The sequence below is a fragment of the Melitaea cinxia genome, chromosome 3 (genome assembly GCF_905220565.1).
Source record: "Melitaea cinxia chromosome 3, ilMelCinx1.1, whole genome shotgun sequence".
Lineage (NCBI taxonomy): Eukaryota > Metazoa > Arthropoda > Insecta > Lepidoptera > Nymphalidae > Melitaea > Melitaea cinxia.
This window is the reverse complement of record NC_059396.1, coordinates 8,659,965-8,685,379: the sequence shown is the minus strand read 5'-3', so window position 1 is coordinate 8,685,379 and position 25,415 is coordinate 8,659,965. Positions and strand designations below refer to the sequence as shown.

Here is a 25,415-nt window from a genome sequence, read left to right as displayed (position 1 = left end):
CCCACGGGAAGAGAGGGGGTGGCTAAATTCTTTAGTGCCGTAGCCACACAGCACAAAATTATCAGTAAAAGTATAATATTAAATAAAGACTAGATATGCCCGCGACTTCGTCCGCGTGGAATTTAATAAAATAGTTATTGTTCAGTTCGCAGTTATAAAAAAATAAATAAAATAAAAGTATTCTAAGTTACTCCTTATTACATCGGCTATCTGCCAATGAAAGTCCCCTCAAAATTAGTTCAGCCGTTTAAGAGATTAGACGCGACAAACAGACAGATAGACAGACAAAAATTGTAAAAACTGTTATTTTGATATATGTGCCGTGTATATATTCATATGAATTTAGTAAAAAGCGGTTATTTTAATATTACAAACAATTCAATTTTATTCATTTGTATAGATATATGATATTATACATTTACAAGTAATTATTAGTAAGTAAAAGTTTACAAAACGAATTTTATAATAATAATGTTGGATCTAAAAAATATCTCTACCTATTATAGATATATAGCTAGCGACCTCTATCCTTCCATATTTTTTACGCGATAAGTAATCACCAACATTTCGTATATTAAAACCTCCGAAACACGTTACATCTTATGATTTAAGTATTAAGTATTCCGATCGGTTAAGTAGTTTTCGTAGTATAACCGAACAAAAAAAAAAAACCGGCCATCTGTTTATTAGTATATAGATTAAAAAAAAAATAAAAAGTAATTCCATATTTATATGTGTCCTGATATGTTTTAAATTAATATTGAGATCATAGCGTAATAAATTCGTCGATAGTAGTAGGTAAATTATTGACTGTATTTATTAATCACTTACACACACGAAGTGACCGTAGGTATGACACATGTACATCAAGGAGTAAACTTTCCACTGAAGCCACATCAGACAAAAACCTGATCTCAAAGTCTTGTTAATTCTTAGATACTTTCTATTAATTCTATTACATACAAGCAGTCATCAAGTTTCTAAAAAAATAAGTTACTACATACTATATTATATCTAGATATTACATTATTTCAATTATTTGAAGTAGATATTTCGATGAATTCAGCACGAAAATTGGATAAATAGATAAAGATAGTTCACTTTAACCGATCAAAATCGGCCGGTGAAAAATTACGGCAATGGTAGTTTTTTGAGAGCGGTTTGTCATTCGAAAATATCTATAAGTATTATGGGAACTTCATTCTCATATCATTCTCATTTATCTTTTGGTCCGTACTAAATCTTCCGTTCGTAAGTACCTAAAAACCGTCGGTAAAATAAGATTCTTAAGGCATGCTTTTGTGCTACTGGCCGTTAAAAACTGCTAGTAAGTAGAATGAACAGTTCTTTTTCTATAGTCATCATCGGGAGTATAAAAATGAAATTGGGTAAAATACAATTTTCTTCATTAGATGGCTAAGGTTTAACCACCAACTATTAACTAATATACTTATTTAGATAAGGAATAATATCGATTAGGAGAAATTAGCTTTGCAAATAAAGTAATATTTTTAAACTAATTTCTTAAAAAAAAAAAATGTTTACTGTGAGTCAGTCTTAGGAGATAGATATGATATGCTATTGTGGATTTTTTTTAGCCTTTTTATGATATACAATTTCGTTGCACATTATTTTGATTTCGTTCAAAAAATCGTTTTTTTTTTTTGAACGACTTCATGATAAAACCTGGAATTTTTATATTATACCAACTCTTAATTAAAATGTTTTGTATGTATCGGATTCGACAGCTCGGGAATAAATTTACTAAATAACAGTGAAAAGTACATCAAAATCTGTTGCATGGTTTAAAAAGAAGCATCATTAAAACAGACAGAAGGGGAGAGTGACTTTATTATAAACTATGTAGTGACATTTTATACTGAAACCTAATAGTTTATTATCCTGCATAATTATAACCTTAGGTTCATAATAATGTATATTATTACTGACAGAACTGTAAGGTATGCAGTTAAATAAAAAATAGCAATTAAATAAATGTATTGATTTTCTACTCCAAATAGTCACTTGAGTGTTCATTTGTATATTGTTGTAGAATAAATTTTAATATAACTCTTTCTCTCTTGAAATTTTAATATTCTTCACAATTACGTATTATTTAAAGTTGTTTTTAATTTCACTGAGTAATAAAAAATAAATAAATAATAATAATTTTATGTTTAAAATTGAAAACGATTATTTAAGAATAATAACTTTAAAAATTCAAAAAATTATATTCCGTTGACGTTGCTATTGTTCTAATTGTCAGCCATTAAGTTCAATTGGTTTTTTCATTGTACACTGTGTCTGTTTCAAATAAATGAAGCGTATTTAGCTTGCTATAGAATGCAGTGTAGTCATAGTATAAAAAGAGTGCAATAGAAATACAAAACCATTCATTTAGAGAGCTGAAGTGAAGGCCTTTCATGTAAAAAGGTTTATTTTAATATTAAATGCTTTTACATGTTTTTGTGTGACTTTAGTTTGTTACTTGTTTACTTTAAATTTCATTAACCTTGATTACTAAAATGGACTGAAGCAGTTGACCCTCCGCTGATCAATTGCATTGCTTTTCCTATTCGTACTTATTACAGTATTAAATTTTGTTTTACGTGAAATGACTGTTCAAGATTATTTACCCCATAATAATGTAGATTTAAGTTTCGATCTTAACCTTAGACTTTACTAGATCTGTCATCTCAGTAAATCAACGTAGCCTTGATTAAAATAAATGCTAGTATTATATGTATTTTGCTATGTGGCTACCACAGTCTAGAATTTAGCTACCCCCACTCTTCCTGTGGGTGTCGTAAGAGGCGACTAAGGGATAGAAAAGTACCACTACCACATTGGAAGTATTGAAGCCGACCGACGGCTGGATAACCATCCTACAGATGGCTTTTTAAATACACAGGTCGAATTAGAAACCTCCTCCTTTTTTTAAGTCGGTTAAAAATCGGATTTAAAACGGGCGAGTTCGCGTGATGACAGAGCTACGACTAATATCCTTAAGGCCGCAGGGTGATCTGTCCTAAAAGACTTGGCGTGATTCCTTAACGCCGTCATCTCTCGGTAGATGACAACATTAACCACGTAGTATCGCACTGGAGGCGGAGGTAGTACAGGAATGTGGTGGTGCTGTTCTACAAATGAGACATTAAGACTCTCTTGAAGAATTACTGACTGATCTGACTTCTGAGCTACGTCTATATGCTGTTTTCGAGAGCCATTACGAATAGTTTCGACACAAGACTTGACGAATTCCTCGAGCGAAAGGCCGGATCTCCATATGGCTACAGAATCGTAGAACATATCAATAATGTTTGACAGATTACACAAAAGAAATATAAAAAGTCACTGTGTATGACATTTACGGACAACGAGAAAACCTTTGATTTTGTCGAGACCTGGGCATGTCATGTCAACACATGTCTCATCTTAGTTTCCAACGATATCGTCATCTTTGTGGAGACGTTGGAGGAGCTAAGCCAAATGCTGGGCAGCCCAAATGAGTCCTTCCGACGTGTCGGTCGCGGTATGAGTTTGGACAATACGAAAGTTATGTTTTACAAAAATGAGTGTGCTTTAGACCATATGATTGAAGTAAAACTTATGCACAATAGGCCTACACTGTGTTTTAAATATACAAAACGTAACTGGCTATGAGAGAAAGAGAGAAAGAAAATTTGTGCTCACATCTCTTTCTTTTGCTTCGTTCGCCTCGCCCGATCACACTTTTAGTAACGCTCTCGTTACGCTTAGAAGCCGATAGGAGAATTCGGTTAAGCTGGGTGGCGTTTCGCAGGCTTCGTCGCACTGACAAAGGGACTGGTCCACAAGTTTTAAAGTCGCTCAACGTACAATGTCGGCAAACGCAGTGTGGGCTGTCCTCTGGATCGCTGGGTCCAGCGACGATATACTTTTTTTTAAATAACGAGTTAGAAAACCAACGTACGACTCACCGGATTTTAAGCGATTGCCATAGCTTATAGACGCCTGCAACAATACAAGCATTAGCGCGTTGCCGATCTTAAGCCCCCAATCACCCCCCCATCCTCTCCTACGAGCTCTGCTCACCATACTTACCACAGGAACACGACACTGCTTGAAAGCAGTATTACTTAGCTGTGATCTTCTGTAAGGTCGAGGTACTTCCCCAGTCAGGCTTCTCCAGATTTTGAGCAGGATATGTTCTGAAATGCTTTGTCTACGCAAGATTGCCGGTGTAGGCTGGATGAGAATTGCGGAAAACCGGGGTGTTTGGCGCGATCGTCGGGAGGCCAGCATTGGACTGCAAAACTAAATATAATAATAATGCAGACTAAATTGACTCATTGACTGATATATATTTTTCGGGCCTTTAAAGCCTAGAGTTTCAGGCAACGATTTTGCTTGGTGTTGATAAAAAGAAATGAAGTACAAAAAGGCCCATTTAAAATTGAAACAGTTGATTACTTTCGACTTTTAAAATAATATTTTTCCTGTCCAATATTAATTGAATTATTGCTAACCTTTGGTTCACACTTAACTAACTAATTAGGAATAATTTGTTTGTATTGATATAAATAACAATTAATTTATCTTTAGAAAAATATGTTATAAATTGGCTATAAAAATATAGTGCTAAACTAATAGTAGCGGGAAAAATTCCGTGTATTTCATTGTAAAATCAATGAACAAATAGTACAAGCTGATCATAATTTCTGTTAGTCGTGTGCTTACAATTTGTTTTTATACAAAGTGACGATACGAAATAAGAATATATAAATATAAATAAAAATAAGACGATAAGAATTGATTTCTTTTCGAATATAAATAAAAATGCTCCATATGTTTAAATTTTTATTGTGCATCTATGTATTGCAAGTTATCTAAATTGTTGTTTTCTCTATTTGAGTCGGAGGGTGGAGAGAGTGTCTGTGGTCGATAGATATCTGTAACGAGAAAACATAACATTTTTAGATCTGAACTTAAAAGATATAAACGTTTAAAAAATAACGTGACGACGCGTTGGCTCAACGGTCACAGCACTGGTTTGTGGCTGTTGCGGGTTCGAACCCCGCATATCACAAACATTTGTATTGGCCATGCAGATGTTTACCGTAGGCTGGATGTTAGTGCAGTCCTTGTGAGACTCCCCACTGTACCTCGGAGAGCACGTTAAGCTGTCGGTTCCTGTTGCTATCATATACACTTGATAGCGATCGTTACTCATAGTAGGGAATATAATAATAATAATAGTAATAATAATATAAATAATAAATAAATATATCCGCCAACCTGCATTGGAACAGCGTGGTGGTTTAAGCTCTGATCCTTCTCCTAAATGTGGAAATAGGCCTATGCCCAGTGGGATATTACAGGCATTAACGCAGTTTAAAAAAAATCAGCTAATATGTATTTATACATTGTAGATATAACTGGTTTAAAAGTTATCATCATACGATCATCTTAAAGTTAAGCTAAGTTCAAATCAGTCAAAGCTGAAGTAAGGATCTTTATAGAATATATAACTAAAGAATTTTATCAAAACAAATTTTTATTACTACCCGAGTATTTAACGTAAGCTACTTTCATATTCAAAATTACCTTCTGGTACGACTTTCGCGTCATTAGAAAGTAAAACTGGTCCCAAAACTGTTGTTAGTACTGAACCTAACGTGGACGTTGTTAAAATAGCTATGACTATCATATTTGAATGCTGCGTGGCTATAAACTTGTCTTGTGGAGTGGTGCCTTCTGTCCATAAGGAGTCTGTGGCTACACGAACTAAAACAGCCTGAAAAGATAGAAAATTAACCGTTTAGAATATACATATACACTGTTGTCTGTCCCGAATCAAGGTAACTTTATGCTTGTGTTATAGCTAAATGCCGATCTGTTATTGGTACATCCAGAAGGAGGACTGAAAATACTACCAATGAACTTGTTTATTTATTTTAATAATATATAGTTAATACGAGTATAATATTTATTTGACTATCATTTAAAAATACATTAAAGTTTGAAATTAATATTGATGCTTATGTTAAGTCCAGGGGCGTAGCGTGGTTGTCGGCCGCCCGGGGCAGAAGAAAATTTTGCTGCCCTTTTAGGTATTTCAATTTAATGTATACAATACGTACAATATTATGGAGAAGTTTTCGTCAAAAACAGTCATCATTATTTTGCATTGTACAGGTTATATCTATATATCTATACAAATAAATAAAATTGGACTGTCTGTTTGTAATATTCAAATAACCGCTTTTTACTAGATGAATATGGATGGATACAATACACGGTACAAATATCAAAATATCATTTTTTACATTTTTTGTCTGTCTCTTTGTTAGTCTGTTTGTTCCGGCTAATCTCTGAAAGGGCTGGACTGATTTTGACGGACTTTCACTGGCAGATAGCTGATGTAATAATGAGTAACTTAGGCTACTTTTATTTAAGATATTTAATTTTATAACTGTGAACTAAACAAAAACTTTTTTGTTGAATTTCATGCGGGTGTAATCGCGGGCACAGTTGGTTTAAAATAAAAAGAATTCTTCTAGAACGCATTGGCCAATCGAGTGGAAGAGAGATAGTTGCGGCGCAAGCGTACAATGAACGTAACGCTAAAATAAGTCATCCTTTTTCGTGCATGCCACCGGCGTTCATCGATTTATTAGACGTTGTCATTTTAAAAAATATTTTAGGTGATATACCGGCTTTTTATTCGACGCGCCTATGCCGTAACGACCTCGCGGAGCACTATTTTCAGAGTAAAAAAAAAAAGATAAATAATAGAGATAGAGTTCCGGGAGGCGAAATTTTTTTATTGGAAATTTCCTCCTCTTTCAGGATCTTTTTCAAATATAATTATTTTAGAAATTATTAACGAAAAACTAAATACCTTTTACTTTATTATTTTAATTTATTTTACCAAATTATTCAAAGGACAGAAGAATATAATCAGCCGCTGTGTATGGCATTTGTGGACTACGAGAAAGCCTTCGACTCTGTCGAGACCTGGGCTGTCCTGGACTCTCTGCAGATATGTCATATCGACTAACGATATATCGAGGTACTGAGATATATGTACAATGCGGCGACGATGACCGTTCATATCCAGGACCAGAGAACAAGACCCCATTTCTCTCCGGCGTGGGGTAAGACATGGAGATGTAATATCACCGATGTTTTCCACTGTACTGGAGGATGACTTTAAGACCTTGGATTGGGGGGAACAAGGCATCAACGTCAACGGCGAATGCATCTCTTGTCTTCGTTTCGCCCACGATATCGTCATCTTTGCAGAGACGTTGGATGAGTTAGGCCAAATGATGGCCGGCCTAAACGAGTCCCTCCGACGTGTCGGTCTCTGTATGAACTTGGACAAAATGAAAGTTATGTTTAACAACCGAGTCATACCGATACCGGTATCGGTCGATGGTACCCTTCTCGAAGTTGTTCAGGATTATATTTACCTGGGCCATTCTATTCAACTAGGCCGCAATAACTTCGAGAGGAGGCCGATAGGAGGATTCGGTTGGGCTGGGCGGCGTTTGGCAGGCTTCGTCGAGTCTTCACTTCGAAGATTCCGCAATGCTTGAAGACAAAAGTCTTCGAGCAATGCGTCCTGCCTGTGTTAACATAAGGAGCCGAGACGTGGACACTGACGAAAGGACCGGTCCACAAGTTTAAAGTCGCTCAACGTGCAGTGGAACGGGCTATGCTTGGCGTTTCTCTCAAAGAAAGGATTAGAAATGAGACTATCCGAGAGAGAACGAAAGTAACCGACATAGCCCACAGAATTAGGAGGTTGAAGTGGCAGTAGGCTGATCATCTGTGTCGCAGGACCGATGGCCGTTAGGGCAGACGGGTCCTGGAGTGGAGACCGCGTCTTGGCAAACGCAGCGTGGGAAGTCCTCTGGCCCGTTGGACCGATGATCTACGTAAAATTGCCGGTGTAGGCTGGATGAGGATTGGGGAAAACCGGAATGTCTGGCGCGAACTTGGGGAGGCCTATGTCCAGCAGTGGACTGCAACAGGCTAAACTCTTAATAACAATCGCAATTTTTTATTTGCCAGTAAACCCTTAAAAAACACATTTTAGAACTTGTTGACTAGACTATTTGTACAAAATATCATTCAAAGGAAAGGGGTTCCCCGACTTCGCCACAAAATAAGTAATTAAAAATTTCGTGCTACCGGTCTGGATTTGTAGTTGCGATAAAAATAATATAACACGGTTCAAATATTTACAAAATACTTTTATTATTTAAGAATTGTTAAATTTTGCCGCCCCCTAAAAAGTGCCGCCCGGGGCGGGCCGTCACTACGCTACGCCACTAGTTAAGTCTATAAGTTTGTCTAGTAATGTAATAATTTAGTTACTTTTTTTTTGTAAAAGTCTACCTACCTTGTGTGCAAATTAACAGAGTTATGTGTTTTAGTATTTAACCTATTTGTGATCCAAGCGTTCACATACATAAGTAAAAAGATAAGCATATTGGTAAAAAACTTTGTCTCAATATTGTAAAATAAAAGTTAAAAAAATTTCTGATACTAAAATGTTTTCAGTTTTTTACTAAACAAATTTTTAAATAATATCAATATTTTCATAAGAAACGTTTGGAAAAAAAATTCTGGTATTGTCGGTCTTACAACATTGGCAGATGTTCCGAAAGTACTTAGTCAGTCAACAACCTGGCAGCGAAGCGAATTCTCAGAGAGTTTGAAATATTCGTTTCTCAAACAGTTTTATTTATCAACTCAATCAAACAAATAATAAAATCGTTTCCTCTGAACAGAAGAGACACACAAAAAAAAAGAAAGTTACGTTCTATTTCTCGCAACTATTATCAGAATTAGAATGTGTTCCTACTGGATCTTGTTGACAAGGAATTAAATCTATAACACAGATAAAAAAGATTAATTTATAACTTAGAGGTTCGTTATTTGTGTTCGTTGACGTCACCGTAAAATTTAACACTGTACACTTCTCAATAAATATATACACTGATTACTCAATACGCAAGACACGTATGTACGTGTACATTACGTACACTTCTTATTCTTATTCTTATTGTCTTCATATACACGGTGCTCACTGAAAATCAGTGTTGGGGCAACGTTGTCTCAACGATACTGAGTGAGCGTCCGATTGGTGACATCATATTTTTTTTATTTTTATATTATAGCTTTGAAATTTTATATTAAGATCAAAAATTGTTCCATTTTAACTTATGTAAGGAGTGTTTATTGTTTGTTACCAATAAGTTTATTTTATTTTTATTTATTTTACATGTGTCTATGACACGTAAATAGTAAGAAACATAAGTACATGTTGCCATTTAAATATAAATATATACATAAATATTTAAAAAACAACGCGCTTTAGACCACACGACTGAAGTAAAACTTCTTTAGTTCCCTTAGTTAGTTCCTTTAGTTAGTACAGTAATATACGAAACGTAACTCTCTGTCTTTATATCTTCAATAACTTATATATCCCTATCAATTTCCGTTCGCCTTGCTCCATCACACTTTTCGTAACGCTTGCATCACGCATTCACCAGCTTACTGCCCAAGTCAAGCAAGCGTGCGTAAAGAAGTTTAACTTCAAAAATTATAATGAGGTAGAATTAGAATCTACATTTTTTATCGTCTTAGGATACTTTTGCGACTAAACTAACTAAGCTTGCTTATCGGCTGTAAAACTTTAGATATAATGTTTCTGTATGGTATGTATGGTACGGTGGTTGTATTAGGAGACAGTGTATTGATACAATTTGAGGTTTCTTGTGACTTTATTCCTTTTCAATAGACTTTTTCTGTGCTCATAAGTGCTATATATTGTTCTACAACTTCCTTTATCTTCTACTGAAAGTCCCATGGAAGTCAGTTCTGCCGTTCCGAAAATTAAAATTTTTAAAATCGTTTATTTGTGTTTTAGTATTGTGTAAATAATTATACATTCTTGAAAAACACAGTTATTTTGAAATCACAGACACTTTTCATTTTCATTTATACGTATAGATAGTTGAAGATTATTTTATCGAAGCTATTTTATTAATATAATATAACATTGACATGAAAAACCTAAACTTTATGGGTGAATGCTTGAAATCAGCTCTTCTCCATAATAATAATTATTTACTACGACAATTTTTAAGCAAATTAGATCAATGACGGAATGCGAGTCCACGCACTACTTATAAATCGTTAAAGAAGACATAATTTTTGTGTTATTTTAGTAACGGTGAATTTAGTAGTACTTATAAGATCTTTGAAGCGTTCTCGCTTTTTACAATAATCATGAAATATTTGTGAGAAATGATAACCGTGGCTGTAAATTATACAAATTATACGAGTAAAAATTGTATGTATAATATACAAAAAGTAATTAATACTATTGTTTAACTAACACATACCTCTACGATGGCTTTTGGTGTCCAGGCAATGGCAATGAAAATACCCTCTTTTAGTGATAACCCATTAACGACCGCAACTAGAAAGGCGGTAAGCATTCTTAAGGCAAGCGCTGAAAATATGCACGCCACCATTAACCCAAAATCCTTAGGTGTAATTTGTGATACCTGCGACACGAAAGATAAGTTAATGTTAAAAATATTTAGTCTTTATTCACAAAAGCATAGGTACGTAATATACTTATAATGCGTAATTTAATTGATCAAAATTTTACAGGTGTTGACAACGGTTTGGGAAAAACGCATAAATTATGAGCTGTAGAGTTTTCACGAAACAGTCTATAATTCTTTAACAATTTTAATTCCTCTACTGGACAAAATACCTCTACTCTTATAAGAAGCAAAGGTCAGAGCGTTATCCTTGTTTTAAAAATGACATCGTACATATTTCACATTTTTTACTTAAAGATTTGCAGGTTTTTTGAGAAATTATCATTTACCATCAAGCCTTTCAACCAGTTTAAGTTGAAAATTCTTACCTTCACTTAATTTTTTCTTCTTCAATTAATTATAAATTAGTTTTCAGCAAATACTGCATACAAATATAAACAGGTACGAGAAACAATCTCTGGGACAAATATGTAGGTCTTCGTGTTATCTTCGACACAGTGTTTATTTAAAGAGCAGCGTAAATTAATTTTGGTTTGGTGGTCGTTTCACAATGACGGCTCGAGACTTACGTAAACAGAGTAAATTGTATAAGGTAATCCGGGCGTAACAAACAAAATATATTTAATTATCATTCATAAGAAATAATGTTGGCAAGGCAGAAATAATGTCAGCTCCCTAGTGGTCATAGCTTCCTAGTGGTCATGTACCGATCCCAAGATATTGACATCGTAGGGCTAGGGCGTCAACTCCTAATCCACACAACATACTATGTGATGACACACATAATATGTCTGCCTAATACCTATTTAATTATCTAATGATTATAATAAATATAATGATATTAAAATAACTTTTTATTATATTATAAAAAAACATTATTATATATTATACATATTGAAACATCGACAAACACGCTGTACTTAAATATATAAGCTATATTTATTTAATTTATTGAATAATAATAAAAAAATTGATCCATAGCTAATGACTATTGTAGGCGCGCCATCCCATCGGTCCAAATGCAACAATGTAACTATACTTATAAATATTATAAAGGGAAACCTGTTATTGGCCTTATTTTTTTTTTGTAATTTGGTTATAGTATGTATGAACTGAAACGCTGTTGGTTTTCTTAATAAATAAATAAATAAATAAATAAAAGGCAATATTTTTTATTTGTTCACAAAACTACTTATAGCGTATAAAAGATTACATTTTTTTTTATGATGTGATCTTTAACCGTTGTAAAACACGATATTGAATTAAATAAACGATTAAAGAATAAAAACACTTATAATTCAACTAAAAAGTAACTAATGGGGTATTTTCCTAAATTTATATTGAAATTAAAGTTTATGATATATATATTTTTGAATTTAAGTAAGAAGAAAAATATATTTATCTGTAAAGAAATAATCTAATAATAAGTAAAACGATCTAACGATTTTCTATAAATTTGTATTAAATACTAATTAAGCGTACCTATTTTTGTCAGTTTGTTTTTTAGTTTGATACAGCAGCAGTTTGATTTAAAAGTAGTCTTAGAAAAAATAGTTAAAAAAATGTAAAACCGGTGTTTGTATGACTGTGGCGTTTTGTTACGAGGCATAAAGCGTAAAAGTAAGCGAAAATAATACGAACAACATTTATTTCTGAAAAAAGTAGCATTCCGCGTGAATGTGATGTATAAAAATTTACATTACCTATACATATATATTTATATTAGTTTTACAATAATTGCCAAAAAATCTTTTGCCTACTCATTATGAATGCAGTATATGCTCGTCTCTAGGGCGCCACTCTGACAATTTTCATCGTCTCCACGCCAGTGTGAAACGGCCGTTAACGCAGTAGTGCATCAACGAATCATAAACCAAATTATGCATCTCCGCGTTCGTGATATTAATATAATAATAATCCTTCATCTAGATCCAGAAACAAGTACATATTTAAAAATGTTCTATAGTTCAGATGATTTTGTATCAGATTTTTTTTATGATCGATTTATTTGAAATATTTATAATACTATTTACAATATTAGAATATTAGTTAATATTTATTATATGGTTTATTATAGCTTATGGTAGGTAGACAATGCAGGTTTCTAGTGTTAAAGAATTATAAAGTTGCTTTGTTTGTTGCCTAATAAATTGATTGAACTGGTTGAACACGTATATCTTTATTTTTCACAACATTACTTTACGTTTAACGTTCCAAGATAAAGTAAAAAGGGTATGTATGCACACAAAAGTATAGTTCTCTCATATTTTGTACGTATGGTGCAAACAATAATTTTAGCCTGTACCTCTAAAAAGTAACCGCTGAGAGTGAAGAGCATCGGTTCAAAAATCCTCCAAAGTAATTTATAAACTTCAGACACAGGATTATTGTTAATTGGCCAACCGCGGCGCGACCATCGTGTAGCCGCTGCTCCTGCGCACACCATTATTGCTACGCCGGCTTAAAATTATACAAAACATTAATTACCGCATATAATAAGCAATTTCCAAACTTTTTAATGAAGAATCAGTATAACATATTTTTAATAAATGTTACTAGTGATATTTTTTTTAAACTACCCTATGTATATACCGTCACATTGGACAAATGGTAATTCTTGAAAAACTATACCGCTTGTTTCAGAACGGTGTGGTTATTTCGAGTTTAATGAAATGAACATCTGAAATTAAATCGTATAAGACTCGCGCGTTTAAAATAATACAGTTGATTGGATGTAATTGAAGTGAAGGCTGAAAATGGAGAATTACAATTAATGTTCAGATGTACGATACATGTTCCCATTATTTATTTTACGATAATATTTAGAACGGTCATATAAATAAAATAGCTGCGACAACTTTAATTGCGCGTGTTTTAATTATAACTCCATTTGAATAATAGGATAGAACTATTGTGCGTTGTTTTTCATATTTTATAAAAATTCGAGTGACTTATTTTAACAAAACTCGCGTCACGGTGAAATATTCAAGTTGACCCGGCAGACATTCTTGTCTAGCGAACTGTCAAATACGAGTAGTTTCATCATCATCATTTCAGCCTGTTAAAGTCACTGCTGGACATAGGTCTCCACAAGTTCGTACCAAACTTATGTGTTTTGCCCATAGTCACCACCCTGGGCAGGCGGGTTGGTGACCGCAGGCAGGGAGTAGTTTAAATAGAAAAAAAAATCGTAACGAAACCCGCACCGTGCACTGTGATCACCTAACACTATAAAATATACTTTAGGACTTAAAAATATCATCTCAAAGATAATTGATTTTGGATATTATATTTTGTCAATTATTTATGATGACTTACTTTCTATACATGTTTACATAGGTACATATTAATAGTCTGTATCATGGGTGAGTGTTGAAAATAAGTTTATAAGATAGTACAATGGGCGAACTTATAGCTCAGAAAAGTTGAAGTTTAAATTTAATCATTTTGACTAAACTACCAAAGTAAATTGGTATGTTTAAAACTTCATTACCTGCATTATTAATTAGAATTAAGCCCTGTGTCGTAAAATTCATAACTATAAATAATATATAGTAATTTATTGTAAGGAAAAGTACTTTTTATTCGTGTTTATTGATCTATAACAACCGCTCTGGTGTAAAACACGGACGGTTTGTGGGTTCGATTCTCGCTCGGGATGGATATTTGAATTAGTACAAAAAAAAATTCCCGTTTGGATGTTTGTCCACGTGGATTTCCTGACTCTAAGAACATGTGAAGCTATCGGTCCCGGTTGTTATCATAAATACTTGATAGTGATCGTTACTCATAGTCCGTATAAAATAATAACATGTACTAAATAAATTTGTCAAATAACATTCAGAATTCGTTTTTAAAATATTGTCTAAGAATGGTTAATACGTAAATTTCGATCTCAAAAGCTGGTGCGCTCAGAAAATGATCGTTTAGATACTAATCACGTAGACCACACTCTAGACACCTGGACTAACCAACGAAGGAAAATTAGATTTTTGACGGATATGTATTCAAAGTTTCAAGTGAACAGGAAATTGCAACGTGTTTATTTTGGTCAGCGCATAAATTCATAAATAAATTGTTGATATATTAATAAAAGGATACAGATTAAAAATATTACAGTTTAAAATCTGGTGGTTATTTCTGAGGTAGCAGGAAATATCCAGCTCAAAATCTAGAGTGACATTACTGAGGAAGAACCTCGAGCTTACAGAAGATAACAACTAAATAATACTGCTTTTAAACATTGTTTTGTTCCCATGGTGAGTAAGGTGACCAGAGCTCCTGGGGAGATTGAGGGTAGGATCTACAACACACTTGTAATGTTTCTGGTTTTGCAGGCGTCTATAAGCTATGGTAATATGGTATACCATCAGGTAAGCTGTACGTTTGTTCGCCGTCCTAGTTGTGTAAAAAAGGATAGTTAATGTAAGGAAACTTACAAGTACCACCCCAACTAAAATATCCAGCTGCGTACATAATGAAGATACCACCAGCAAAAATATGGAGACTTCGAATTGTTGGAGCATAAAAGTCACTGTGGTCGGGTAGATAATCTGCCAACACTCCCCACGCTATACCCAAGCCGATTCCGACGAAGACAGCAAGCAGTGCCTGTCACAAAGATCCTTAGTCATATTTAAGAGAAAATGGTTGATATTTTATTTAACTATAATTTAAAGAGATTTAAAGAAATCGGTGCAATTTTTTAATCGGTTTAATTTCTGTTGAAATTGCCTTTTTCAAATATTTGCAAAATTTAACAATTAGCTGTTACGACATACATTTTTATAGTATTACTAGCTATTAAACGCGGTTTCAACCAAACGTCTAATACTCGTGTGTCCGCACAAAAATGTTGTTACGATTTCATTACACTTTCGTGCCGCAGATTCACATGATGCTGGAACAAATATATACACAGCATACAACAATTTTAAGAGTTTTGGTTTCTATTTCTCTCATAAAATATTCTATTAAGTCATAATTAATTTTTCTTAAATAATTCTAGTGTCCGGCCAAAAAGCGGCCGCTTAAAATAATTTTATTATATCTAAGTATAAAAACTGATTTAGAAAATTAACAAAAGAAAAAATATTTCTGATAAAAATTAAATCACATTTTACTTTAATACTATTAAAAGTTTACAAGAGGTAGAATCGTCGATTTAAATATTTGAAAGGCGTACAACAAATTTACAATTTTAAGAGTTTTAATTTTTAGACCATTATTGTGTTCCTTAGTAATTTTAATAGGCATATTTAAATTAAATAACTAAAATACAACGAGTTATCTAATCAAGTCAATATTGTCACGATCTTCATCATATGACGCACATTCGCTAATCTTTAAGTCAATATTTACCTTTTTACTTGCTATAATTATTGCCATACAGACTTGATAATTGTAACATTATGCCATGATTTACAATACCATTAGACAAAGCAAGCTGCGATTGTGTAATGATTGACATATTATGCATTTATAGTTAAATATTTGAAACACTCAGAAAATACATAAATATATTTTTTATTTTTATTTTTTGTAACGAAGTTCCTTACGGCAGGCTTGACATTTGGCTGGGCGACCGAACTGAAAAAAATGTGATACTAAAACTTTAAGAAAAATATATAACGGAAGTGACTTAATATCAGTCACGCGACTGTATAATAGACGTTTGTAAAACTAAAATGTTACTAGAAACTTTTTTAAAATTATGTATGTAATTTTATACTGTCGACAAAAATAAATAAAGACGTGTTTTTATTACACTTAATATTATTATTTTGTTTGATTTATTTTATTTTACGGTATTTTATATTTTCTAAAATACTAAATTTCGTAAATACTTTTATGTACTTAATTAAAAAACAATCAGCAAAATTTAAAAAAAGAAATCAAGAACTAGAAAATATATATATTAAATTCAACATTTTTTTTCAAAATTGTGTTGCTTCTATACTATTCGAAGGAACTTCGTCCCTACCTGGTGTCCCTCGACACCACATAATTTTTTATTTATTAAACTTTATTACACACACAAAAAGAAGATACATTTTAGAACGAATAGATACAAAAACAAAAATAATGTTATATTGGATGATTATAATGTATTTCGCATTGTTTTATTTTATCTGAAACTAGCTTTTACCCGCTGCTTCGCTCGCATTGAATTTTTTTAATAAAAAGTTTTTATAATAAATAATATTAAATATATAATGACTGAAAAAAATAACAATAAATATAGAAAAATCCCAAACAGCTGAAACTATAGTCAATTGGATTGGATATTGACATGACCGTGGATAATACAGTGCAACGGTATTACGGTACTCAGGGTTGGAACTTCATTACTGGACTGCTAGACGACGTTGAAGTAAAATAACTTTTTTTTTTCATAAAAAGTATTCAATGTTACTTCTAATACCTCCAAAAATATGTGTACAAAGTTTCATGATGATTGCTTGAGTAGTTTTCGCGTAAAAACGTAACAAACAAACTTACATTCACATTTATAATATTATAATTTTATACGCACCTAAAATAAAAAAATAAAAAATTTGAATACGTTTTTATTTATTTGTTATAAAACTTAGCTATATTATTACTATTATATAAACACTAATTTTATTGTAAACTACTAAGTTCATTGAAATAAAAGGTTTTTGAAAAGGATAAAAGGTATAAGATATAGCTTAAATCTGCCAAACATAGTGAGAGAAATTTATTTTTCCATATAACTCAATTTTGTCATAGTTGTATCTCATTGACGGTAATTTTACTAGAGGTTCGTTTCACGAGATTGTGGTAATGACATTAAAGACTCTTTGGCTACTGATAACACCCTATTAGTACTTAGACCATAAAAGCTAAACCAACGTTCAAAGTACTTAAAAGTATTAAAACTAAGAGCGATATTGAATATTACCTTAACTATACGGTAAATGGGGGCAGATTGAGAGAATACGGCGCTGTTGATAACTCCGAACATTCCCTCAGTAAAAGCTGTGTCTAAGCCACCAGCATTAGCGACGAGTAGTGCTATCTGATTCTTTAAGCCAAATCCTTTTGTATTGAGTTCTAGAGTTGTAGGTACTACTACTGCAGGGGATACCGAAGCTAATATAGCTCCGAGATGTATACCTGATTTAAAATAATCATTGAATTGGTAATTTAAAAATCATGTAAGTAATAAGTATATCTTAAATTCTTGTTCACGATGAGTTTTGAGTAAGCGGGAGGGGCGAGGTGTGCACCGGTTTTAGTGGATCCATCTTCACTTTTACTGGTAGGCGTTGGTAAGGATGTGATTTGGTGGTGGTTATAAAAATAGGCGGATATGACCTTTCCTATTATCTTTCAATCTTAAAGTAAATTAACACTTAACAGTAATGTTACATAACCGTGTCCGTGTCCGTGGCGTGTATCAAAGTAGAACAGTAAGTAATTATGTATTCAATGCAATTGAAAAAACTACTGCAAAATTCACATAAAGAAATAAGTACAAACTGCTTGAACTGACCTGAAATCTAGTTGTTCCTATTCATAAAAAAACTATTTTATCTATGATGTTACCGAATGCGCACAACACCGCTCACCCGCTTCCAACACCTCTTGTTCGTTTTCTATGTTAACACTTACATAGAATACTGTGTATTTAATATTTTTTGAGCGCACGCGCATATTAATATGAATAATTACTTATTGTAAGGACGCGGACTATCTGAGTTTAAAGTTTGTGCACGACGATTAAGCATAAGTGACAATAACTACCTATTTCAAGAACTACTATTAGGTAAGTTCATATGTATATACGATTATACGTACATATGTGCATCCATCAATCCGCAATAAAGCATTGTTGTGCGTCATTTTAAGGTATTTAAAGTACAGAGCAATACGCTCAAATGGGTATTAGAAATAGTCTTTTGAAGAGCTAATACCCCTTACATTAATAACTCTTCTACTTACCCCAATACCAAGGATACCCGAAGAGCATGTGAGTGAGAAACGCCGTAGTCAAACACTCGACAATCCAGGGGAGTGTTGCCAATGTGAAAACTTTTACCGAATTTCTTTTTATATAATTCCAGTTCCAAGAAAGTGGGCCTTTTGTTAAGATTATGACAGGATAAATTCGCCTATAAATGATTCATTGGTCCTCATTAATTTTCATATAAAATAATATATTTATTACATTTAATATTTTTTTTTAATGAAGCGACTGATAGTTTATTTTTTCACTTGTTTTGTGTGTTAAATACTTGTCTATATATTATTACGTATGTTATTGGTTAGTACATGTAAACGCTTAGTTTTGCTTAGGCTTTAGTAGTTCAAGTCAGTTAATTTTTTATTTCATTAATTATGTCGAAGTGCAATAAAACTATATAAAGCAGGCCAGACGTATCTCAAACTGGAGTGTTGTCGAATAAAAAACTCTATCTAATATTAAAATAATGAGTAATATGTCATTAAATTTGGTTATTTTTCATCTGACTAATTTCACGGATGTATAGCAAAGTTTCACTACAGTTAATTAAGTAATAAAAATACACTGTATAATTGTGTTTGCAGGCAAACGAAAAAAAAACTGACTTCAATTATATCGACAAGTAATACAACATAGGTAGACGAAAAAATAGTCAAGTAAATACGCATCATCAAAGATTACTCCAAAAGTTGTAATTAGATCTCGATGAAATTTAACTGTGACCACATGATCACTGTGACCACATTAAAAATCATCAAAATCGGTACACCCAGTAAAAAGTTATGCGGATTTTCGAGAGTTTCCCTCGAAATCTATTCCTCGAGAGTTTCCCTCGATATCAAAATCGGTTCATAAACGACGTAGTTATCCCCGAATATACATAATATATATATATACGGTCGAACTGAGTAGCCTCCTCCTTTTTTTGAAGTCGGTTAAAAAGAGACATTGAAGCAAATATATGTTTTCTAAAAAACAGATTTACAGCTGCACTTATAACACAGCAGAATATTATGCCTTTACACCGGCTGTTGAGAGTATTAAGCTGAAGCGCAATAGTGACAGTGACACTTATATATATTGTAGATTATACAAAATTTGTCAGTAAATTTATTTTTGTGACATTATCAAAATCGTTCCAAATATTTTAATAAAAATGATTTAAACAATATTTAAATATTGGTTACCTAAACGATGAAATGAAATGCTGCAATGACGTAAAATTGCCGGTGGAGGCTGGATAAGGATTGCAGAAACCCGGGATATTTGGCATGAACTTGAGGAGGCCTATGTCCAGCAGTGGATTGCGATAGGCTAAATTAACTAACTAAATAAAGAAGTACTCTTCTCATACTAACGCAAATTTGCTATTGTGATTATCATCTACTTTAATTATTTTGTCTTGGCGGGCAAAACAGTTGAGCAAGTAAGTAAATAAATGAAATTAAATTAGAAATATTCGAGGAGTTAATGAATATTATCGATATTTAATGGCATCAGTCAAGTTATCAAATTAAGTTGAAGAACAGAAGTAAAAATAAAAATTTATGTTAAATATTGTTGAGTTCACAAGTGAACTTGTTGTAATTTACAAATGAATATTCATTGTAAATTTTGCAAGATATAATTAACATTTTAAATTACTTTGCAGAAATTATTAGTAGTTTGGAAATTATTATTGAAATTGTAATTTTAATTTGCATTAATTTTAATATAGAAATTGTAACAGCACCTACGGAACCCTGCGCCTAGTCTGATAGTACATAGTCTTTTAATAATGCACGCGTTTTTGCATATCGTACCTGAGGTGATAATCTATTGCGTCTACAGTGGAATTTTCTAGAAAGTTTTTTCCATAAAACGTCCGAAACAAGGCACCGACTAGAGTCATTCCAACCACAGGGGTTATTGTTGTATATCTTTCCAAAGTGTGACCAAACACATATCCTATAATGACTAGAGCTGCCATATTAAATATTTCAGTTCCAGGCAGGACGGTACCTTTGAAAATGAACCAAGATGTACCCCATAGAAGAATAACTGCAACAAACGATTAAAAAATACTATACATAGGTATGTATGTTATTGACGACGCGTTGGTGCAATGGTCACAGCACTGGTTTGTGGCCGTTGCGCTGGCGTTTGCGGGTTCGATCCCCGCACATGATAAACATTTGTATTGGCCATACAGACGTTTTCCGTGGTTTAGGAGTTTGTGCAGTCGTTGTGGGTCTCCCCACCGTGCCTCGGAGAGCACGTTAAGCCGTCGGTCCCGGTTGTTATCATGTACACCTGATAGCGATCGTTACTCATAGTAGGGAATATATCCGTCAACCCGCATTGGAACAGCGTGATGAATTAAGCTCTGATCCTTCTCCTACACGGGAAAAGAGTTCTATACAGCAGTGGGATATTACAGGCTGAAGCGTATGTATGTTATTACTCTATAATTATTTTCTCAAATAAATTAGGTACATTTATCATGCGTCAAGTTATCTATACTAAATATAAGTTTGGAAAAATATAATTTTAATAATATATCTTTATTGCACTAAATAATATTACAAATAATAAAATTGATATTGCTATAGCTAATTTGTTATTGTTTTTTGAACACAATTCTGTGTATATTTTTTTTTTGAGATTTCGTCATGATTTTTCTTTTCTGTTATAAACTATAAAACTATTTGATGTTGATTTTTTCTAGTATTTTAAAAGTAATATTTTTCATTACATAATATGTGTATTACAAAACATTGTTATCATACCATATTTATGACCAAACATTATTTATTATACGTACAAAATTTTAAATAAATTCATTTAATATATTAATATGACATGTTCTTAAATTTTAAATTGTATTAAATATATAAAATTACGTTTTCCTTATCACGAGATGATACTTTATGCACAACCTGCTTCGTGTCTGGTAGAAATATTTTATTTTATTTTATTTATTAATACTTTATTGCACAATACATTAAAAAATTGTACAAAAGGCGGGCTTAATGTTAAAAGCATTCTCTACCAGCCAACCTTAGGACGTACAAGAGCAGACGTTAGTAGGTGTGCAAAATCGAGTATTAGTAAAATTCAGATAAAGAAGAAAAAAGGGAGGGAATATAAAGTAACGCTAGTAAGCCACTAGGCTTAGTATATACATTAGCAAATAAATTCATATATATATATATATATATATATATATATATATATATATATATATATATGTATATATGTGAATAAAAATATAAACATACATAAACAGATACAAACTTGCATAAATACATATATATATATATATACGTACATACGTACATACATACATACATACATAATACTTAATAAGCTGACGACAATAATAATCAAAACACAGTTATAGTAGTAATAATAATGTAGTATAGTAGTAGTAATAATATACTAAATAAATTAATAGATAACGAACACTTACCGCATATAGTGATTGATGCGTATTGTTTAAGTTCTGAAGCTGTAGGTAATGTAGCATACATTTTTTGAAGACAACTTTTTCTCTTATCATTCTTTTGTAATCTATTTCTGAAAGTAATTATTTTTTTTTAACCTACTTCCAAGGTTTTATCAGCATGTCCTACAAAATACGCAAATTCAGGTTGTCGCATCAGACGACTGTAGAAATATTCAGTCTATTGGCGTTAAGGAAATAGTATCTCATCGCTGTCATTTAGCTTAGCAACAAGTGTTTAACAACTAAATCTGGCTAACTTCAACAGGACATTTTAAACAAGACACAAAAGTCACTATTTTTAACCGACTTCCAAAAAAGGAGGAGGTTCTCAATTCGACTGTATTTTTTTTTTTTTATGTATGTTACATCAGAACTTTTGACCGGGTAGACCGATTTTGACAAATTTTGTTTTAATCGAAAGGTTGTGTGTGCCAATTTAAATTTATTTGAGATCTAACAACTACTTTTCGAGTTACATATAATAATGCGTTTTTACTTGACGCTTTTTTCGTCGACCTACGTTGTATTATACCGCATAACTTTCTACTGGATGTACTGATTTTGATAATTCTTTTTTTGTTGGAAAGGGGATATCTCTAGTTTGGTACCATGATAAGGAAACCAGGATCTGATGATGGGATCCCAGAGAAATCGAAGGAAACTCTCGAAAATCCGTAATAACTTTTTACTGGGTATACCGATTTTGATAATTTTTAATTTAATCGAAAGCTGATGTTTATCATGTGGTCACATATAAATTTTATTGAGATTTGATAACTACTTTTTGAGTAATCTTTGATAACGCATAGTTGCTTGACTATTTTTTCGTCGATCTACGTTGTATTATTTGTCGATGTAATTGAAGTCGGTTTTTTTTTCGTTTGCGAGCAAACACAATTATTTTTGTGTCTAAATCCTTGCAGGGTGTAAAAATATATATTTTGAAGTTAATAATATTTGTATATTTTTCTGATTTCGATAACCTTTTTGGCGTAACGTATAAAAATAATTCTGTAACTCACACGATGCTCATAAAATTTTATAAATATAAAAAAAAAAACATTTCACACTCAACGTGTATTCTCACTAGTATGACAAATATCTATATGTCCGATACAAATTCTATACATTTTGTTTTATAGTCTATATTATTAAAGGTGCGACAAAGCCAGTTAAAATATTTAAATAAATAGTTAATTAGAATAGTATTAAATTTAAACAATTTTTCTCTATATTATGTTGCGTTTTGATGGTAATAGTTTACCTAGTACGGGAAATTTCCTCACCGTGCCGTCTCAAGCATTATTAATTATTTTGTATCAGACCCGCTTTTATAGTTTACTAAAAGATTGGATAACGTCAGGGGAACTTACTTAGCCTTATATCTAAGGCATTTAAAAAAAACTTCAATGCCTGAATGATCGTAGCAAGTAGGCTATCTATAGTAACAACACATAGTCGATTCGATCATATGATTAACGCAAAATAATAGTAAATAGGAAAATAAATAACTAAATGCTTCCAAACTTAGCAGCTCCCACTAGAATTTACTTCTGACACAGAAGTGGATTCCGGAAACACACAACACAAGAACACAACCGCCTAGACTAAGGCAAACAACTGTATGGGTTATTTATTTTATTATTTTTAAGTATATTAAGGTCTACTATAAATTAAAACATTACTCGGATGATGTCGTACACGCGTCGATCAACCTTATTAGTGCCGATATTAAAAGGTGAAACCGCGCAAGTCGCTTAGCATTTAAAGTAATTGTGTATTACATTTCATACGGTATTGGTATAGATAACAAAACATACTACTTTGCGAAATTTTCTTAAAAAGTGTTTTTTTTTTTATGTAAGTTTTTTCCATTAATGTATTTTTATTTTTATTTATAAAGTATTAGAACGGCATAGGTTTACCTTAGTGAAATTAGGTATTGAATTTCATTCCGTGCTTTTTTTAAACATCATTTTAAAAATTTGAATTGAATTTTCTTATTATTAGGGTTGTTTATTGTTATTAAATGTGGGTAATATTTGCAATTTGTAGTTTATAAAAACTCTTAAAGCAGGATGATCGAACGTTCTTAAAGTTTTTATTTATCGAAAAATTATAAACTAACCATAATTGATTGTTATCATCATTTAGATATTAAAAAATGTTTTAATTCCGCAAACATAAAAATGGCGCAAAATAGCATATACTTAATAGCACAAGGAATGCTCACAGTAATTAATAAAATCAATTGTATTGTTGTACCCATGTATGATATAAATTGGATTAAATAAGTTTTAATGCTAAATAAAATACTTAGAAAAGTTACCAAAGGTAGACTAATCTAAACTGATATAATAATTATTAAGGTAATAGTAATAAGTTTGAGTTTTAAGTTAAGTTTTATAGTAAATATACTCTAACTGCCCGTTTTTAATATATTTTTTTCCCTAAAAATCTCATAAATTGTTTAGATATTCAAATTTAAACCATATACATTGCTCTGCTATAGAAAATTGTGTTATTAAGTATTGTGTACTTACTCACGTTTTGTCGGCGTTCATTTCAAATGTTACTGAATGTCTGTATTTTTTAACTTTACTTTTATCTAAAAATAAAAATTAAGTTTATATTAAACATACAATAAGAATATTTTTTATGCAATTTTTAATGAAACATCATGTATCATTAAAGAAAACATAATTTTCATTCAGAATTTAACATAAACTTACCGGTTTCAGAGAGGTTGGGTGCCATTTTGTGTCTTTTATGTGCTTGTTCTTCATATAAAAAATTCACGCTGTCATTGGCGGTACCACATATTTTGTAAACAGAAAGTCGTTTTGTCTTCACTACTCACTCGTGTGGTCTCAATTACAGTGTCTTTCATAATACAACTTACGCATGCGCATAGCTCTCAATTGATGTAATTGAAAACACATCAATCACTAGTCGTCGAATAATGAATAAGAATGTATACGACCACTATAGTATGATGTTTGAAAATAATCGACTAAGTGTTATTCAACACTTATGTAGAATGTGAAATATCTATATAGGTATACAATTACCGGTAGTTGTAACAATTTAAAAGTAAAATCTGCACTTGTTTCTCTATACTTATATATTTGTCTTTGGATCTTTATAACCATAACACATTAATTAAAACACTAAACAACTTTTATACTGTCAAAATACTCCGATACCAGCGCTTGTAGCGAGTGATTGTGTAGAAGTATATAACTGTTCCATGTTTGTGCAACCGACTTGGCGCAAATTCAATAGTTTTCTTATTTTTAGTTTTTCGTGTCACTAAACCTTGTAATTATTGTCTTTAATATTGTCTTGTGACGAATGAGAAGTT

At 32.1% G+C, this 25,415-nt stretch overlaps 1 protein-coding gene across 1 annotated transcript; it reads right to left on the bottom strand.

Moving 5' to 3' along the window:
• Positions 1–4,826: 4,826 nt before the first annotated feature.
• LOC123669392 (sodium/hydrogen exchanger 9B2-like) lies at positions 4,827–25,097 on the bottom strand. Its single transcript, XM_045602998.1, has 11 exons — positions 24,784–25,097; positions 24,599–24,659; positions 22,016–22,122; positions 20,367–20,604; positions 18,543–18,712; positions 17,500–17,714; positions 15,014–15,185; positions 12,880–13,034; positions 10,407–10,571; positions 5,587–5,776; positions 4,827–4,931 (listed from the first exon to the last, which is right to left on the bottom strand). The coding sequence occupies exons 1-11, from the start codon at positions 24,806–24,808 to the stop codon at positions 4,840–4,842; spliced, it is 1,590 nt and encodes a 529-aa protein (XP_045458954.1). The 5' UTR covers positions 24,809–25,097; the 3' UTR covers positions 4,827–4,839.
• Positions 25,098–25,415: the final 318 nt, after the last annotated feature.

Bases quoted from the DNA above. Each gene is read 5' to 3' on its own strand.
- LOC123669392 (XM_045602998.1), bottom strand. From the start codon at position 24,808: ATGGCACCCAACCTCTCTGAAACCG. The intron at 18,713-20,366 runs GTACGATATGCA...AATCATTTATAG, and splicing joins GCAATAGATTATCACCTCAG to GCGAATTTATCCTGTCATAA. The intron at 4,932-5,586 runs GTAATTTTGAAT...TTCTCGTTACAG, and splicing joins CGCGAAAGTCGTACCAGAAG to ATATCTATCGACCACAGACA.